Source organism: Zootoca vivipara, chromosome 10, assembly GCF_965207765.1.
Source record: "Zootoca vivipara chromosome 10, rZooViv2.hap1.1, whole genome shotgun sequence".
NCBI classification, from domain to species: Eukaryota; Metazoa; Chordata; class Lepidosauria; order Squamata; family Lacertidae; genus Zootoca; species Zootoca vivipara.
In genome coordinates this window covers 12,795,196-12,811,575 of record NC_142593.1, presented here as the reverse complement: position 1 = coordinate 12,811,575, position 16,380 = coordinate 12,795,196, and the positions used below count along the sequence as shown (strand labels likewise).

The 16,380-nt window shown below is 43.7% G+C and overlaps 1 protein-coding gene across 1 annotated transcript in view; it reads left to right on the top strand.

Annotated features, from left to right (window-relative positions):
• The first annotated feature begins 1,604 nt into the window (after positions 1-1,604).
• The window catches only part of CHSY3 (chondroitin sulfate synthase 3), an 84,700-nt gene continuing 69,924 nt past the window's right edge, over positions 1,605-16,380 (top strand). Inside the window, exons 1-2 of the mRNA XM_035100028.3 lie at positions 1,605-2,570; positions 7,982-8,265. Of these exons, the coding sequence (XP_034955919.2) occupies positions 1,787-2,570; positions 7,982-8,265 (1,068 nt within the window). The 5' untranslated portion in view covers positions 1,605-1,786. The remainder of the gene's footprint in view (positions 2,571-7,981; positions 8,266-16,380) is intronic.

Genomic DNA, 16,380 nt, shown 5'->3' with positions numbered 1-16,380 from the left:
GCAACACTGAGTTCAGTGGGAGTCATTCCCAAGTGCTTTCTGAGGCCTCAATACCCATATTTTCTCTCTCTATGCTGTCAGGGAATGCAGCAGCCCTCCCTCCTTCTTTCAAGTTGGTTTTAAAAGTTGATGGAGTTGCCATATTTTAAAAAGTGAAAATCTGGACAGAAAAGTTGTTGAGCTTTTGTTTGGTTTCTTTTTGGGGGCGGCCGGGGGGGAGGAGTTAAGGTTTTTTGTTTGTTTGATTTGATTGGCCAACACCAGGGTCCCCAAACTAAGGCCCGGGGGTCGGATGCGGCCCAATCGCCTTCTAAATCCGGCCCGTGGACGGTCCAGGAATCTGCCTGGTGTTTTTACATGAGTAGAATGTGTCCTTTTATTTCAAATGCATCTCTGGTTTATTTGTGAGGCATAGGAATTAGTTCATCCCCCCCCCCAAATACAGTCCGGCCCCCCACAAGGTCTGAGGGACAGTGGACTGGCCCCCTGCTGAAAAAGTTTGCTGACCCTTGCTATTCCTTCTCACTTCTAACACATATGCAACTTTGACCTATATATTTTTGCCGGTCTACTTGCTGATGGGGCCTCCCGCTGCGCGTGCTCCTCTGGCGTGCAATTTCCGTTCACATCCTGGGGCAAAGTTTGCAACCAGGAGCACCTACTTCCGGGTTAGTGGAGTTCGTAACCAGAAGCGTTCGTAACTAGAGGTACCACTGTACATTACAGTATATGAAAAATCATAGCACACAGGTGAAAACACGGGCAGAATGAGACAAAATTGACAGTCCAAGTGACATTTGTGGGTGTTGCAAGAGTGGAGGACTAATAAAGAATGGCTATAGTTAAAATATGCAGAAATGAGAGATAATAATAAAAATGATAGTAATAATAAATTTTATTTATACCCCGCCCTCCAGGGCCAGAACCGGGCTCAGGGCAGCTAACATCAAGTATGATACATTAAAAATATAAATCAAACAATCGATTAAAATTCAGCTTAAAATCAAATTTGGAGCAGAATGAAATCAGATGGCAACCCAAGGATTATAACTATAACTATTGGGGATGAAATGAACCTTGGAAGGAGGAGGAGGGAAGAAATTGAATATAGAGAATATGATGGGAAATGTTTGTGGTGTGAGACGTGAAAATGGAAAACTCAATAGAAACTCTCTCTCTCTCTATAAATATATATATATATAAATAATGAAATAATGAAATATAATAACAGCAATCCCGGAAAACCCGGACGTATGGCAGCCCTGGGCATTCCGAGGGAAAGAAGCGGCTCCCTTGCGGAGAGGCCGTTGCGGAGGAGTCTCGTGTAGCAGCAACACCCCCCCTCCCACCGTGGGAGTGGCGCTGGCTGTAGCCGCTCCTTCCTGAGGGAGGCGCTCGGAATCCACGGCCGGCAGCGCAGAGCTAGGCGGCGCGAGCGGCGGCGGCGCCGGCCTCCCTGCCCGGCTCCAGCAGCAGCAACAGCAGCAGCAGCGGCCGCTCGCTCGCTGGCTGCTTCTTCTTCTTCTGCCGCCCTTTCTCGGAGGAGGCCGGGCCGTGGGAGTGGCCGGCGCCGACCAGGTGCCGCCGCCGCCGCCGCCAGCGAAGCCCGACGTGTGCCTCCGCGGCGCCGGCGGCGGGAGAGAAGTTTTCGCTCGGAGCCGCCCGCCTCGTCCTCCTCTGCCTCAGCTGCGCGCCGAGAAGCGGACTCTGTGGTGACGGCGAGGAGGCGGCGGCGGCAGCAGCAGCGGGACCCTCAGCTCGGCGGGCGGGAGGGACGCCCAGCACCATGGCGGCGCGCTCCCGGCGCCCGTGGCTCAGCGTGGCGCTGGGGCTGGTGCTGGGCTTCACCGTCGCCTCGTGGCTCGTCGCCCCCAAAGTGGCCGAGCTGAGCGAAAGGAAAAGGCGAGGCGGAGGAGGAGGAGGCGGCGGCGGCGGCGGCGTGAGTTCCGCCGGGGCGGGCGTCGGCGTTGTCGGCGGCCGCCTCTGCGCTTTCTACGGCCGCGCGGCTGCTTTTCCCGGGGACAAGAGGCAGCTGCGCCCTGAGGCTGCTGAAGGGGAGAACCAGAGGCGGGAACCGCCGCTCGCGGAGGGAGAGCCCACGCCCGCTTTCGCCGTGGCAGCCGCCGGAGAAGGAGACCCGTCGCCGCCGCCGCCTCCGGAGGCGGAGGAGGAGGAGGAAGAAGAGGAGGAAGAAGGCGCCGGGCGCCACGGCAGCAGCAGCCACAACGGCAGCGGGGACTATGCGGGCGCGCCGGGCTGCGCGCCCAGCGGCCGCTTCCTCTACGTCGGGGTGATGACCGCGCAGAAGTACCTGGGCAGCCGCGCGCTGGCGGCGCAGCGGACGTGGGCCGCCTCCATCCCCGGCCGGGTGGAGTTCTTCTCCAGCGAAGGCTCAGTGCCTCCGGTCGCCTCGAGGGGGGAACGGCCGCTGCCCGTGGTCGCCTTGCCCGGAGTGGACGACTCGTACCCGCCGCAGAAGAAATCCTTCATGATGCTCAAGTACATGCACGACCACTACCTGGACGCCTACGAGTGGTTCATGCGCGCCGACGACGACGTCTACATCAAAGGTGAAAAGGGGAGGGATGGGTAGGGTCGCCGTATAGTTGTTGAGTTGTTTTTCTAGGAAGACCCGAAGTTGATGAGCTGCTTTTTAAAGGAAACCCCCAAAAGTTGTTGAGTTTTTTAAAAAGACAAAGTCCAAAAGTTGCTGAGCTTCCACCAAAAATTAATAATAATGATTTTTCATTGACTTCAGAAATCCCCCCACCCCCAAAGTCAATTCCGCCTTTGAAATCTCGGTGATGTCTTTGAAAATCTAGACATATGGCTGCCCCATATTTTTATGAACATGAAATTTGTAATGCAAGTTGTATGTTCTTTGGAGCAAGTGTGAAGTAGATTTGTCATTTGGCCTGCTAAATGATGCTCAAGCTGTTTTATGTGTGCATCTGAACGTATGGCAGCCCTATGGATGGACAGTGGGGCTGAAGGGCTGAGCCCAGGGACCTGCTGCTGACGTTCCCTGGGTTTTTAAGCTCTGAACAACCATATAAAGTATGGTGAAACAAGGCAGACCTGAGCATGGGCAGAGTGCATGGGCGCACCACTGAGGAAGTCTTGGTAGATGCCTGCACGTGTGAAACTGTAGACCACCAGGCCTTCTGGGCGTGCTAGAGTGGAGACTCGATGCCACTCATTTTAGGAGTTGTTCTGGAGCGGCGTCCTACACGTGTCTTGCAATCCTGAGCATTAGGGCAGTGATGTGCCTCACTGACCTCAGTGTTTCTGAGCAAACATGAATAGGATTGTGCTGCAGCCCATAGGTGCCAGCACTCTGGGTGCCCAAGCACCCACCAAATTCCCCATGAAGGGGTTGGGCAAATTTCAGTGCCAGGGCCATGCACACTGCATGACACCCACGGCCCTGGGCACCCACGGATGCAGGGCCAAGCTGGCACTTCTGCTGCAACCTACAAGTGATCAAGTGTAGCACCTATCCTATTCAGGCCCTTTCTCTGGTTGGCTTACCTTGCAGAGTTGTCAAAAAGGAACACATTGAGATGTATTTTTTTGCAAAGCCGAGTTTGTTGCATCAGGTTTCAACAAGTTGGTTTGAATTTCAGGTGCTTTGGGTAGCTTTCTGCTGCATCCTACCTGCAATAAATAACTTGGAAAGTTTTGCCATTTATTGATCCTTTTTAAAAATAGAAGTGAGTGTGGCAGCATGGCTGGATTCCTAGTGGTTTTGTTGAGCACACACCTGCCTATGCAGGTCCCTGCCCCACCTTCCAAACTCCAGGACTTTGCTTAGACCTGTCAGTGTTTGTCAGAGTTTTAGGCTCTGTTTTCCCTCTGGCCAAGAGCCCATCTTGTGGAAGAATTTTAAGTCACCTGCAGTGTGGGATGAAAACAAACAAACAAACCCAGTCTTCCCTCTGGCCTTAATTGATAGAAATGCACACATTCACTTATTATTTCTACTAATTTGGAGTTTTACCTGCATTAACATATTATCAAGAGCAGTGATGTTCTCAGTAAATGTTCTGAAGTACTGTAGTCACAGAAATTGTGACTTGCTTGAAAGTGTGATGCGAGACCTGTGGCAACAACCAGGAAGTTTTAGGACTATTTTGTTGTGTACAGTATTATTATTTGACTATTTATAAAAGTTATACTGGTAGAAGGTGGATGAGTTGGATTTCTTCCTAGCAGTATACACAGTCTGATGTGGTATTTAATTGCATGAAAGCTTTTATGTTTGCAGCTTGTTAAAGATTTGCAGGTTTGTGATCAGTTCCAGCAGAACAGCTGGAATCCAGTGCGTTAGTATAAAGACAAACCAGTTTATTGTCTCAGAAAGTTTTGCAAGGTGGAGCTGGAAGTTGACAGAGAAAGTTGTAGGAGGCATATACATTGTTGTGACAGGCTGAAGGGAAGAGAAGTTAACAAGGCAAGAGGTTGAAAGTGCAAGGAATAATTCATGCCAATAACTGGGTGTAAAACAAGAATATGATGCCTCATCCATACATAATCTATTCTCTCTTTTTTAGATTTAGAAAGCATAGGCAATATTTTTGTACTCAGCCACATGTAAACATTTCTTTAATGTCATTAACAACAAATACTGGACTTTCAAGATAACTTGGCATGTTGTGCGACTGACATGTTGAGATCCTGGTGTCTGTACATCTGTGGGCATTGCAGGAAGGAGTATGTGTTTCAGAAGTAATGTCCTTGTCAGCATAATAATCAGTTTCCTCCATCCATAAGTAGTAATGAATGTTGATAACATTTCCTCTTAGAAATAAGATTGAAGCATTCACTTCAGTCTCTGATGTGGTTAAAAAGTTCTTAGTTTCACTTAAGTAACTGTTTATGCGTTGCAGAGACAGCAAATGGTCAAAGTGTGATCATCCAGATGTTATCAGTTGCACTGGTTACCAGTGTTGTTCTTTAGTTGGAACTTTCTTTAAGTTACAAGGCAAAAGGAATTGACTGGTCTGAAGACTTTTCAAGGAATATCAATATCAGTTATGGATCCAAGGCATCTTTTTGCTCAACTATGCCCCTTTGTGATCTTTATGATCAACTGGGAATATAGCCTTCTAGGAACACAATCACAGTTCAATATGTCTTGGGCTGCAACCCTATGCTCATTTACTGGTAGTAAAGCACATAGAACCTAGTGGAACTTTAACATTAGAGTTAATCACAAGTTAACAAAAAGGTGCTGAAACCTGTCAAATGTTGTCCAAACATCATTGTTCCCCGTCAGGGAAAAAAGGTGGGAGATAAACAAACAAACTAGTTTACATGGTGTGAAATAAAATGCTAGGGAGATGTTAATTTAGGGTTGATAGGAATTAAACGTTGTTGCTTTTTAGTATGCTATAGTTGAATTTCTTGCATCACTCAGCTTTGCAACCTAAGGGTGGCAGTCCATCCTCATCTTACCCTTTGTAAGTATACAGGTAGCATTACATGTTGGTTATCCACCGCTGTCCTTTTTAACTTAGGAACTGGAATGCAAACACTTCGGTTCTTTAATGACTTTAAATATTTTTTCCCTCGTAAGAAATATAAAAGTAATTTTTTTTAAAAGTATATGTTATTTTGTTGCTTAATTCAGTGCATTTTTGTTGTTGTCCCCCTCTTCAGCTCTTAATAGAGATAGGCAGCTTGTCACATTCCTGGTCTGGGTTTGCAGCAGGGCATTGTGGAAAACCTTTATACAGATTCATCAGGACAGAATCTGCATGCATAAGTACCCTTCCTTTGTGCACATTGCTGATGTACTTCCAGATGCACATCTCCACGTGCATTAGGATGCTTACCTGAGCTCGGTTGAAGTGGATGGATGGGTTGCTTGTTGCAAATGGGAATGCACGTCCTTTGACTTCAGCTAGCTTTGGGCTACTGACAGTATATATGTTTTATTACTGTAAATCCAGAGAGTATGTGCTTGAGTGGAGAAATTTTAAAGTAGTAGTAAAGGTTTTGCAGTACTTCCTTAAGAAACTCAAGTCTATTGATTTCATTGGGTATGTTCTGAGTATGGCTAAGGTTCTCACTCTGTTATTATGTAGCAAATAATGGTCAATATTACCAGTGATGTTAAGAGACTGTGAAAATTGGTAATGAAGTGGATCAATTTGAGTTACACTGCAAAAAGAATAAAAAGCATTTAATGTGTGCATTGTGATAATCTCTCTTTATATACATACATACATACAAACAAACAAACAAACAAACACACAGTGTTTCCTTATATGAAATGGCCTTCCTTACAAGTGTCAGTTTTCAAGTTAACATATTCAGCTGTGGAAGTGCAGGGGAACATGTACTTATTGATGATTCAAATTGCTTTCTACACCAAGGCTAAACTTTTTAAAAATGTTAAAAATAATAATTTGATATGGAACATTGGACTCTGCAGCAGCTTTTGAAATTTGCCAGGTTGCTAGGCACATACTGCACCTGGCTATTTGCCACTTGTGACCAAGTGAAGATGTCCGGGTGCCAGGATGGTGCCTAACATCTCTACCATCTGGAGGTGCATGCCTGGAGATCCTTGGATCTTGACTGTTTTCACACACTAGCAACACATCCTGTAGAATTCTGCCCATGCTATTTGATCTGCACAATCAGACCAAATTTCAGGAACCAAAATATTGTATTGAAAAATATGACCTTTGAGGCATCTCGCCCAAAATGGCAACCAGGCATTCCGTTTTGGCAACTGTAACCCTGGTTTAAGAAGCCACTTAGTGCCTAGTGTATATACAGTATCTGAGTTTATAACACTGCTCTGCAACAGTGATGTTGCGGTAGCCTGTAACAGTATCAAAAGAGGAATGTAGGAAGCTGCCTTATCAAACCATCTAACTCAGTACTGTCTGCATGGACTTGCAGTCCTATCTGGAGGTGCCAGAGATTTAACCTGGGACCTTATGTATGTAAAGCTAATACACTGCTACATTTCATGGCCCTTCCCCTTTAAAATGATTTTATAAAGTTCATTTATCCATATAACTATTGCCCTCTATTTTAAATTTAATTTGCAATTCAATATATTCAATTAGAATTAAATTCCATTGATTTTAGTAGGACTTACTTTAAGGAAAGTATATAGTTATAGACCCTTATTTTAACTTGCAGTATTTTAAACTGTCATATACAGTGCTCAGTCTTCCAAATATATGTCCATGTCGGTATTTTTATTTTATCAAAGAGGTGCATGCTCAAACTTTGCTTGCTTGGGCTCTTCCTCTACTTTTTCCATATTCTTCTTGTGGCACTGTTGTAGTTACTTGCCTCCCTTTATTGATTTTGGATCCAGTTGGACAAATGGATCACCGAACTATTTTAAGTTTAGGTATGCTTTTCTTCCACCCAGGCACTTGAATGGCCCTTGAATGCCTAGAAACTCACAGTGTGTATATGATGGTAACAGTCACAAAGGAAGGGAAAATGGGTACAGTTGCATCAGTAACCAAGTGGGGAGAAAGTGGATGGCGGACATTGGTGTATTTTAAGCTTGCCACTTAACTCTTGAATCTGGGAATTAGTTTATATCCATAGAACTCAGAGAAGAGTTCTGCTTGCATAATGGGGCTTCCCATTCCCTTTATCCCACTGCAGATCCTGAAAAGGTTGCTCATGAATTTGAAATCCAGTGTAGGAGGATGCAACTGGGGGGAAGCAGAAGTGTATTTTACTGGTTCTAGGGAGTAAGCCACTGCCCTAAATAAACATTGACTTAATATGCCAGGCAGTCATGGCCCCAGTAGCATGTAGAAAGTTTTTCAAAGTCCTACTATCGTTGTCTTCCTCTTGCCTTGGTATTCTTTCATTTCGTTGGAGCAGAAGAGAGGTAATTGCTGTGTTAGAGCAAGTGATTATAGTTGTAATGTTGAAAGACAGAATGTCTTGATTGTGTGGCATAAACAATATTTCCTCTCCCTTCTTTTTCCTACAGGGGAAAAATTGGAAGAGTTTCTTCGGTCGCTGAACAGCAGTAAACCTCTCTATTTGGGCCAGACAGGACTGGGAAATATTGAAGAACTCGGAAAACTGGGCCTTGAGCCAGGAGAGAATTTCTGCATGGGAGGACCTGGGATGATCTTCAGCCGCGAAGTTCTTAGGAGGATGGTGCCACATATAGGTGAATGCCTTCGAGAAATGTACACTACTCACGAGGATGTGGAAGTGGGCCGATGTGTTCGGCGGTTTGGTGGAACTCAGTGTGTCTGGTCGTATGAGGTAAGGAAGAGTGCATTAGTAATGGTGGTTTTCGAAGTTAAATGTCTTCCTATATACATAAAAATGTAATGCTGTCATCACACAGTCCTGATTGGAGGATATGCTCCCACACTGGAGGAGTTGCAGTGCCCCTTCACAATCCTGGATTTGCATGAAGTCAGGTTGGGGGGTGGGGGGGCAAAAGAGAAGGCAGGGTTTTAAATGGCGGTTGAATAAAGGAAACAAGAGGGGAAAGTGGTTATTTAAAGAGGTGAGAGCTGAGTGAGCAGGAGGGGTTAGGAGAAGTGGCCATTTAAAACATAACTGCTTTGCCTCAAGCTCATTTCCTGGCCCTCCCCCCTGCTATATAGGTCCATTCTCTGGTGACACTGATCAACCCACTATGATGAGGGGAGCCAATTTAGGAGTGTGACGAAACTACTGTGTGTCTGCTTAATATACATGGAGCAGAAAAACTCTGTTTTCTACATCTATAGCCCACCCTAAAAAAACAGTTGTGCAAATCTGTACCAAGCTTGAAGCCCTATGCACATTTGATATATGTTTTGTCGAAATTAAATGAAAACATCTGAGTGAGCGTGGGCAGGATCAAGTTATTAATCCCCATAACTTTTCAGCAAGGCGACATGCCTAGATTTTGCGTAGCATCAATGGATTATATAACAGTCATAACTTTTATTATGCATATGATCCATGTTTTTGCGCTGGTGGTTTAGTATTAGAATATGCTTGCCCTGTGTCACTATCTCATTAAGTAGTGAAAAAAAATCAATTTAAATAGGCCAGTGAAAGAGGTTATGTGCCATGAAAAACAAAACCCAGAAGAGCAATTGGATTTGTGCATTATACAGCAAATTTCAGGTAAGGGTACCCTGTTCTTTTGATTGAATGTATTTTTTAAGTAAAGCCTATGACTTCTAAACATCTATGTTCTATAAATATATTAAAACCAGTATAATATATTAAAATGTAATATGTAACATATCAGCTTTATAATTATTTCAATGAAACTCCTTAATTGAGTTGTGACCTTGGGGGGGGGGGAAATACTAATTTCAGGAGTTTTTCAGGTCATTATTCAAGGATCTGTTTTGAGCTTTGGAAAGTAAGATGATGTGCTCTTTCTTTATCCCAAACATTTATTTGTTAGTTCATCTTCATTATTTCAGGCTGCAGTCCTAAGTACAACCACCTTGGTGTAAATCTCACTGAATATAGTGGGGTTAACCTGAGTGAACATGTATTTGTTGTTTAGTCATGTCCAACCCTTTGTTACCCCATGGACCAGAGCACGCCAAGCACTCCTGTCTTCCACTGCCTCCCGTAGTTTGGTCAAACTCATGTTACTAGCTGACATGTTAGTTGGCTAATAACTCATGTTGGTGACCATTTTTATTTGGTTGGCTGTACATTTACATTTTCAGTGCACAAATGAACTACTTCCATTGTCTTTAGTGGGCCTTCGCTGAAAGTAATTTAAAGTGAGTGCAGATTATTTGCTGACCTTAAAAATAAATCCTTTGAGAAGAATCTCTACTGGCATTTTAGATATATTCTTTTTCATTTCATGTTGACTATCTTAGCACACTGTTTCTCTAGATCCCCTGGGATTAATGGTGTAATGCTAAATTAAGTACAGGATTTCACTGAATTTGCAGGAGCATACATATTAATGGTACATAGTTCAGGGGAAGACCCGAAAAGGCTTAAACCATGAAGGCTTTTGACTATTGGGATGGCCATTTAACCTTGGGTCATATATGGAAATTTCTGAACACACTGCAACTCTGTGATGGAGGATCTTTGAATCAGATACAGTGGACACTCGGGTTGCAAACGTGATCTGTGTGGAGGCACGTCTGCAACCTGCAGCGTCCGCAACCCGCAGCGTCCGCAACCCGCAGCGCCGCATCTGTGCATGCGTGGGTCGTGATTCGGTGCGCATGCACAAAGCGCTAATTAGGATTTCTGTGCATGCGTGAGCGCTGAAATCCGGAAGTAACCTGTTCAGGTACTTCCGGGTTTGGCGCGGGACACAATCTGAAAAGACGCAACCTGAAGCATCTGTAACCCAAGGGATGACTGTACTTGGAACATGCCACAAACAAGACAGATACTCACTGTCAAACATTTCTAGCTTGAAAATGTGACTGCCAGGCGGAGTGGGAATATTCACTGTAAATGCCTTGCTCTTTTGTGTTGGTACAAAAGCCAGTGTGGTGTAGTGGTTAAGAGCGGTAGACTCGTAATCTGGGGAACTGGGTTCGCGTCTCTGCTCCTCCACATGCAGCTGCTGGGTGACCTTGGGCTAGTCACACTTCTCTGAAGTCTCTTAGCCCCACCCACCTCACAGGGTTTCTGTTGTGGGGGAGGAGGGGAAAGGAGATTGTTAGCCGCTTTGAGACTCCTTCAGGTAGTGATAAAGCGGGATATCAAATCCAAACTCCCCCCCTCCTCCTCCTCCTCCTCCTCTTCTTCTTCTTCTTCATCTTCATCTTCATCTTCTTCTTCTTCTCAGCCACTGCTTCAGTTACATTTTTCTTTGAAATCAGAACCTTGTCTTCCTAGGTGATGCCTGTCAGATTTTGCCTGGTAATGGTGTCAGTGAGAGCAAACCAAGCTAGTTCAGAGCGACGACAACTTTGTTATCATCTCTTGTCTCGTACTTAGTTTGCAGCCTTAGGAAAATAGTTAATCTTATCTAATCCAGCATTCTGGTTTCAGCTGCTTTCTGTGTGACAGTTTTTTGGGGAGTGGGTGGGGGAAGATATGGTTTCAAAATCAGTTTGGTTTGTATTTGGTTTTAACAAACCATAGTTACAGCATAGATCTCCCTCCAGTAACTGCTGCTTTGCAATATAGAGTAGAGTGAATTCATGAACCTGATTTGTTTTTATTTTTCTCTGCAAAGGTAATCAAAATTCTTATTTAGGGAAAGGTTATCTCAGTAAATACTGGGTTAATGAAATCGGTTCATTTTGACTTTCCACTGACAAGTTGCTATTACTTATTTTCTGAATCGGTTCTCAGACATGCAGCATAACTACAAATACACTATATTGTACTATACTATATTGTACTAGAAACAATGTGTCTCATTGTGGGGGGGAAATGCAAATATAGAAGCTTAAGTAACTTGCAATATGGCTTGTGAAGCTTCCTGACCCCCCATATGTATTGTTTCTCTAATAGTTTTTGTATTTGTTAAATATATTTTAAGGATTTCTCATAGATGTATTGGCTTTTCCAGCTGGCTTTCATTGGTATTTGGGTTAAGATAAATTAGTTACAGAATGTAATAGCTTAATATCTTGCACTATTAGGCAAGCTGATGCTTATTTGCTGAATGTGTTGGCCTATTGAGCTAGTAAAATTGCTAATGAACAAGAACCCATTTTTATGCCTATTACCTAGTTACACAGCAATAGCCCAACTGAATCATAGAGCCAAATATTGCTCTGGGGCTTGGTGCACATCTCTTGTACGTGTTGATATTATCTTAAAACAACAATTTGGCATTCCTTTCTTCTGTCATTGTACTCTAAGGAGTGAAGAGAGTACGTAAACAGAAGGAAGAGGGAAGAGAGTTAGGGAAGGTGGGTGGCTCTTGTGTCCTGGAAATTGGCATTCATTCTGCTTTGGAGTGGGTTGTGCTCTCCCAGAAAGAACAAGTATGCCTTTTGACGGTACTCCTTGATCTATCATTCACTTGGGCTCCTGGTGGCCAGAGTGCTTTTTACCAGCTTCAGCTGGTTCGCCAAGAGTGGCTGTTCCTGGATAAGGATAGCCTAGTCATGGTGAGACAGGCTTTGGTAACCTATATTACTGTCATGCATTATATTACCCTTCAAGGCAATCTAGAAGCTTCATTAGTACAGAAGCCAGTTGCAATAATTTTCATGGGGGTAGAAAGAGTTGTTCCATAATTATTTTGAAAAATCTACATTGATATAATCTACCCACTTTCAAGCCCAATTTAAGATGCTTGTGCTGGTCATTTAAAGCCTTAAATGATTTAGGACCCAGATACTCTAGGAGAGCCTTTCCCCATCTTTCAGTATCCTGCTTTAGCCAAGGGTATGTTGTGGTTTAACGTAAAGATAAAGGACCCTTGGTCAGTTAACTTGTGGTTGCTTTGTCCCAGCTTCTGCCAACCTAGCAGTTTGAAAGCATACTAGTGCAAGTAGTAAATAGGTGCTGCTGCGGTAGGAAGGTAAACGGCGTTTCCATGCCCTCTGGCACTCATCACGGTGTCCCGTTGCTCCAGAAGTGGTTTAGTCATGCTGGCAAAATGACCCGGAAAGCTGTCTGCAGACAAACACCAGCTGCCTCCACCTGAAGTGAGAGGAACTCTGCACCCCGTAGTCACCTTTGACTGGACTTAATGGTCCAGGGGTCCTTTACCTTTTTCCTTTTCCTAGGTTGTGGTTTCACTAAGGGAAGGTTTTTTTGTTTTTTAAAATGGGATGCTTTTCCTAAGAAGACATGTGGCATCATCATTTGTAGGCAAATAAACATCTAATAATTATTTAAATACAACATTTAGTACGCATAATTTGGGCTGGGCATGTGGAACATCAGTTCTACTGCTTTCAAAACATTTCACATTTCAGGACAAATCTTGATTTTGTTATTAAGCTTGTTCCTTTACAATATCACAATTTGAAACCACACTGAGGTGAGTTTGCTCACTGTGGTTTGAATACAAACATTAACCATAGTTTGCCTACTCATACAGTGGACGCTCGGGTTGTGAACGTGATCCGTGCGGGAGGCATGTTCGCAATCCGCAGCGCAGCACGCGTCTGTGCAGTCGCGGGTTGTGATTCAGCGCTTCTGTGCATGCGCAAAGTGCGGTTTAGTGCTTCTGCGCATGCATGAGCACCAAAACTTGGAAGTAACCCATTTGGGTACTTCCGGGTTCGGTGTGGACGCAACCTGAAGCGTCTGTAACCTGAGGTATGACTGTGTTTCATTAAAAGGAGGAGGGAACTCGCATGAGGAAAGAACAAAGACACAGCCTTCAGGTTACAGCAGTGAAAAATGTGAGCCTTCTTTTAATTGCTCATTTGTTTTTAGGAATAAAACATTTGTCAGAAATATTGCTATCTGTCAATAGCATTTTAATTTTATGTGCCAAGGAGATTTAAGCTCACTTCTGTTGGACAAAATGGCAATGGCAGCTGCCAGTGCTTATAGCTTAAAACTGGTAACTTGAGCAAATGTTTCAGATATGCTTCCCCATCAAGAGATGTTATAAGGTGGTTTGCAGAATCCAGCTATTTTCCAAAAAGAACCTAGCATTTTTTCATTATAAAGCAGAGGGCCTCTTTGCTTTGAGAAACTTGCGGCTTAGATAACTATTGGAGCATCTCCCTATTTTATAAAATGTGACATCTTTTAAGAGTTGTCATAATTCAATAAGGTGTTTAATTTAAAAGGTTGAAGAAGGACACACATAGGAGCAATACTGCAAAAATAATTGTATAAGAATAGATCTGTGTTCTTTGATTTCAAGCCTGAGGTGCAGTGCTAGCAGTCCAAAATAATTTTGACCTGTTGGTAGCTTCAGATTAGTCCTGGAGCATAGATAGGATTTTAGAAACCCTTAAGTATAATCTTTTCCTCTCCCATTAGAGGTAAAGAAGACTGTGATTGTATATGTTGGCTTTTCCATTTGTAAGAGTGTTATCTCCCTGGGTTTAGGAACTTACTCACCCCCCCCTTTTATATAGAAAGATACACTCTGATTCCTGCTTTCTAAAATAAAAACAGGTAGGATTTATCTAATTGTAGGAGGTTGGAACTGTGGAATGAATGGAAAGATTTTCTTTGTGATCAGATGGAGTGACTAGCACAGTAAACATGACACAAAGTACTTTATTAGTAATTCTTGTATGTATCCAATCTTGGTTTATTACCCTGATTTCTTAAGTTCCTTAAGGCAGAGGTCCCCTGTTCGGATATGTTTATTTTAATTTTATTTGCAACTGTTTTATACCATCAGTTAACCAAGTTCTCTGGGTGGAGGACAGAAAATATTCAAAATAACAAACTATTATATGCCTCAGGAACATAAAATCAGAAGATTTTTTTTTAAATCATCAGAAAACACCAACGTAACACCAGCAACAGAGGAGACTAGTGATAAAGATCTCTAAAGCACTAAACAATTTTTTTTTAAGTTGGAAAGGTTGGGAAAATGAAACTAGACACCAGATGAGTCTCTCTGTTGAAGGCATTCTAGAACCAGTGTGCCCCCACTGAAAAAGCCCTTTTCTTTAAAGCCACTCAATTTGCTTCATTTTGTGGGTGCGCCCAGAGGAGAGCATCTGAACAGTATCTTCGGGTCTAGGCACATATCTATGGGAAGATGCAAAAAGTACCTTATGGTGATGCCAAATGAGGGGTGTTTTTTTGGTCCAAGGGCCTCCAAATGTGGCCCTATTTGCTAAAGATACTACATTGTTCAGGGTCATTACAACAAGAAGAGGTGGACTTCTTCAAACTGGAAATGGCAAATTCACTTCAGTGTAAGCAAGTGTGAAGTCTTAATCTCACATAAAAGTTCATAGGATCTGAACTGGCCATGACTGAGGCTATGTGGTTGTAGTACAAAGCTTGATGAAGACATCGGCTCGTTGTGTGTCAGCTGTGGAAAAGCCAAAATCCATGTTAGGAAAGGAAGTGAGAACTTAGGAAAGGAAGTGAGAGCTGTTGATACCATAATGCTGTTACACAGATCTATAGTGTGACTGCACTTGGAGTGCTTTGTACAGTACTGGAAGCACAGTTATAAAGTGTCTCCATTCCTACCCAGAGTGTGGTGTTGGGGGACTCCTATTCAGTGCCTTGGCTGTTTGCTTGCAGGGTCCCTCTCTCAGGGTTCTTTTCTGTCTCCACATGCTGTTTAACATTTACATGAAATCCCTGGAAGAGGTTGCCCAGACTTTTGGGTTTCAGTGTCTCTAGTATGCTGTTGACTCCCATCTCTTTTTTCTCATTTTCTCCTAAAACCAAGGAAGCTGTGTCAGTTCTGAACCAGTGTCTGTCATCAGTAATGGACTAGATGAGGGAAAATAAATTGAAACTTAATCCAGACATGCAGAGGTGCTATCTGTCTTTCTTGGGAGACAGTGGAGGTGTCTGCCTTTGAGGGTGAAGTCAAACTGTTGGAAGGTTACAATGCCAGAGACTGATATAGGAGAGACATTTTTTTTGTAGCTGGGGCAGATGGAGGCATCTGATTGTGCTGCTGCGGATGCACCATGGCGTTTCTTCTCCGCACTCCTGCCAGCAGTTATTCCTTCTCTGGTCACTGCTATGGATGCATAACCTGACTGTCTCCCGGCACTGTGGTCATCTGCAAGGGATTTCCACATGGTGGGGTTGATTGATGTCGCATTTGCAGACATCTTTGCAACACAGAGTTGGTCTGCCAACGGGCCTGGTGCCTGAAGCCAGCTCCCCGAGGACAAGACAGGCTGTGGTGACAATGATGGCCGGCGAATGAGTACTAATTTTAATCTCCAGAATACAGATTTTAGCTGAAGGAGTGTTATTTTTAAGGGAAATAAGTTTACAGTGGTACCTCACTTTACGAACTTAATCCATCTGGAAGTCCGTTCTTAAACCAAAACCGTTCTTAAACCGAGGCGTGCTTTCCCTAATGAGGCCTCCCACTGCTGGTGCCCTTCCACCGTTCGGCTTCCGTTCGTAGACTGCGGCAGAGTTCGCTACTTCCGGTTTAGTGGAGTTTGTCTACCAAATAATTCATTAACAGGGCTGTTGTGGTCCGAGGTACCACTGTATAGGGAATTTTTAATTACATCTGCTTCTTCATACAGATGTGGCATATGTTGCTGTTGTTAACTTTGCTGTCTAGTCTTTGACTGCAATAATGATTGATTGATTGATGGATTGTCAGCTCCCTGTAGAACACATCATTGGGGATCCTGCCATCTTCCATTTTGTGGACATTGGGGATTTTTTCATTTAGAGAAAAGGCGAGTGAGATACGACATGATATAAATTTATAAAATTATGCATGGCATGGAGAAAGTAGTTAGAGATAGCTTTTTCTCTCTTAACAACAAAAGAACTTGGAGACATTCA